General features: G+C 39.0%; 1 protein-coding gene across 6 annotated transcripts in view; it reads left to right on the top strand.

The window, feature by feature from the left end:
- Positions 1-3486, top strand: part of sptbn2 (spectrin, beta, non-erythrocytic 2) — a 65546-nt gene that overhangs the window by 40008 nt on the left and 22052 nt on the right. For all 6 annotated transcript variants that reach the window (XM_015030592.1, XM_015030590.1, XM_015030589.1 and 3 more), the window contains 6 exons: positions 540-655; positions 925-1037; positions 1447-1634; positions 1728-1845; positions 2380-2538; positions 2647-2949. In XM_015030592.1, coding sequence (XP_014886078.1) covers positions 540-655; positions 925-1037; positions 1447-1634; positions 1728-1845; positions 2380-2538; positions 2647-2949 — 997 coding nt within the window. The remainder of the gene's footprint in view (positions 1-539; positions 656-924; positions 1038-1446; positions 1635-1727; positions 1846-2379; positions 2539-2646; positions 2950-3486) is intronic.

The raw sequence follows: 3486 nt of genomic DNA, 5'->3' as shown, positions 1-3486 counted from the left end.
CGGCACACTAGTGTGCCGCGGAACAGTGGTTGAAAAACACTGTTCTAGAGTATAAAGAAAAAAGACCAAAGATTAATCCTTAACTTGTGACTCAGAACAGAGATTATTGATGAATTAATCAATGCATACAATGAAGGCGTTTCTTATTTACTTAGGTGTTCAATTATTTCACTGCATTTACTGTTTAACTGAATCGTGACACAGCTATCAATGTGCAGTTTTTAGCTTCTACAATGCTCTCTGTGTAATTCATGATATTAGTTTTAAAAAATTTCCATTACATCATTTTATAACTGCATTTAGTGGACGTTCTTTTGTAATAAACTTACATCTGACATATTTATGCTGCTCTAAAATCCAAATACTCCTAAAATAAGAAAGTAAAGAGTATCACATGCATGAAAAGCATTTTTACATATGACTTTAGCAAAATAGATTTTTTTTATATACCTGATGAGCATTCAGGATGTGAATGTTTTGTCATTTCTTCTTATCTGTATCCTGTTCCTATTAAAAAGTCTGTTTCCCATTGTGTGCAGGCCTGACTTGATTGAGTTCGACAACCTGAAAAGGTCCAATGCTCACTACAATCTCCAGAATGCTTTTAATGTGGCTGAGAAGGAAATGGGCCTCACTAAACTATTGGACCCAGAGGGTAGGTGGCTGCTGGCTTCACTGAGGCACAGCTTTTCTCTAAAATAACTTCATTTAAGTTGCACGTTTAATAAAGTCAATTGGATTTTCTTGGACAACACTAATTATTGTCAACTTTAATGCCATCACAAAAGGCTGTTTAAAGAATCAAAAGGACTTTAAATAACAGAATCCAAAGATGGATAGAGCTGAATACTTCTTGTTCTTGTTTTTTGATCAAGTGATATTTGGAGCACAGTACTTTAACTTTCTGTTTTTCCTCTCTTCCAGATGTCAATGTTGATCAGCCAGATGAGAAGTCAATCATCACATATGTGGCGACCTATTATCATTACTTCTCTAAGATGAAAGCTCTGGCAGTGGAGGGAAAACGAATCGGAAAGGTTAGCTCTGTGTGTGTGTGTGTGTGTGTGTGTGTGTGTGTGTGTGTGTGATTTGAGACGTTTGGCTAAGTGACTTTGTAATTTAAAACCAAGAACTTTTTAAGTGTAAATAGTTTGATTAAATAACTATGGAAGGTTTTGGGGTTTGAATTATTTTTGGATGGAAGAAATCCTCTTTGCTTTTGCTTGTCTCTGACCTATTGACTCCCTTGTGGTTCTTGATTACCAAGCACTGAAGGAGTGTACAGATAATTATCTACTCAAGAGGAGATGCTGACAGCACATAGATGTTCTTCAGATTTCCACTTCAAAAAATCAGAGACATGCTTGGATACATTATGCATAGCATGACGGATGTATAAATATTTCCGTCCCATTTGTGTGGAATCACTAATTGTTTTGGCTGCAGGTACTCGACTACGCCATTGAGGCCGACCAATTGATAGAGAAGTACGAGACCCTGGCATCAGAGCTGCTGCAATGGATTGAGCAGACCATACTGACGCTTAATGATCGGCAGCTGGCCAACTCTCTGAGTGCTGTTCAGAACCAGCTTCAGGCCTTCAACTCCTACCGGACTGTGGAGAAACCCCCTAAGTGAGTATTAGTTCGCCTGATGGAAGCTCGTAAATTGTGAAATATATGTTTTTTTTTTTTTAACTAAATCCAAGCTATGTTTTGTCTCCACAGATTTACAGAAAAGGGGAACCTGGAGGTCCTTCTCTTTACCATCCAGAGCAAAATGAGGGCAAATAATCAGAAAGTTTACATGCCAAAAGAAGGCAAACTCATCTCTGATATAAATAAGGTAGGGCTTGTTTTAAATACAGTACCAGATATATTCAACAGCAACAGCAATATGTAAAACGCCTGAAATTTGTTGTGTAATCTCCAACTAAAAAAATAGAGAAATCTCTTAACCAAATCAATTTACCAGCAGGACAGCATGTGAAAGCAACGCACATTGACAACATCAGATGCGGGTGATGAAAAACACCCCTATTGTTTTCTATCAAACAGCCCACACCGGCTGCACCAGCCAACGCTGCGAGCCGCAGCAATCAGTGATGTTTCATTTTAAATGAATTGCTAGAGATACCTTAACTGTACCCATGCTGCAATAAACATGCTTTTATCCTAGGTTTTTAATGCATCTTTCCCAGAGCTAATAAATGTGGCTGGCACTTTACACATTTGAGTACCTGAAAATTATATAAACATGTATCAAATAATAAAATGGAAATATTTTCCTCTAATTCTTAAAAAATTGTATTCTTTGTAAAACTTCTGTGTCATGGCTGCTGCATGATTCGGGCATCTTGTGCATCCATCTGTTTGGCAGGCTTGGGAACGACTGGAAAAGGCTGAACATGAGCGTGAGCTTGCACTAAGAAACGAGTTGATTCGCCAAGAAAAACTGGAGATGCTGGCGGCTCGCTTTGACAGAAAAGCAGCAATGAGGGAGACGTGGCTGAGTGAGAACCAGAGATTAGTGTCTCAGGTAGAAAAACTGACCTTTTCTTTAAACCTGATGAAAAACTTATATTATTTGTTTAAAACTATAAGATTAGCTGGATTCTCATACAGTCTTCTTTTTTTTTGTTGCAAGGATAATTTTGGAACTGATTTGGGAGCAGTAGAAGCTGCCACCCGTAAACACGAAGCAATTGAGACAGACATCGGTGCATACTGGGAGCGGGTTGCTGCCGTGGAGGCTGTTGCCAAAGAACTGGAAGCAGAGAAATATCATGATGTGCGTCGCATACTGGCACGACGGGATAACGTCCTTCGACTTTGGGAATACCTCAAGGAACTTCTGGCTGCCCGCAGGGAGCGTCTGAACTCCCATCGAGACCTTCAGAGATTGTTTCAGGAGATGCGTTACATTATGGACTGGATGGCCGACGAAAAGGTAAAACGGACATTTTGAATGGCTTCGTTTAAATAAGTGCTGAGTGTCTGTGCTTCTTCCTATTGTTGCTTTGGTGTCCAATTAACTAAAAGGGCTGAGCTAATCCTCTGAAGTAAGATAGATGTTGTTCATAGTTTTTCCCAGCAGCTTTAGTGTTGCTCCTAATTGCAGTAATTAGCTGTTATCATGCCTGCTAACGGCTGACTGGTGTTGCCTACCATTGTTGGCTTAACTGAGGTTAACTGAGGCAGACTACAGTCATGTGGAGCACTAAAGGAATTACATTTTGACAAGCTGTCTTAGCAAGCTGTGAACTTAATTCATTTGTGTTCTGCCAGTCTTGAAATGCCGGTATTTCCTCATGTTTGTTCATTTCTAGTGTTCATGTAGTTAAAACTGTTCTTTATAAAATAGCCAGGCTTTTATTGGCTTGACTTCATTAGTTTCACTTTAATTAGAGCTCTGTATCATTATAGAGGGCAGTGATGGAGAAAGTACTCAATAAATGTACTTAAGTAAAAGTACAAATACACAGGC

This window comes from Poecilia latipinna, unplaced genomic scaffold, assembly GCF_001443285.1.
Source record: "Poecilia latipinna isolate Pla-1442-1.1 unplaced genomic scaffold, P_latipinna-1.0 Scaffold187, whole genome shotgun sequence".
Taxonomy (NCBI): domain Eukaryota; kingdom Metazoa; phylum Chordata; class Actinopteri; order Cyprinodontiformes; family Poeciliidae; genus Poecilia; species Poecilia latipinna.
The sequence above is the reverse complement of the archived record's forward strand: the minus strand, read 5'-3'. Positions and strand labels throughout refer to the sequence as shown.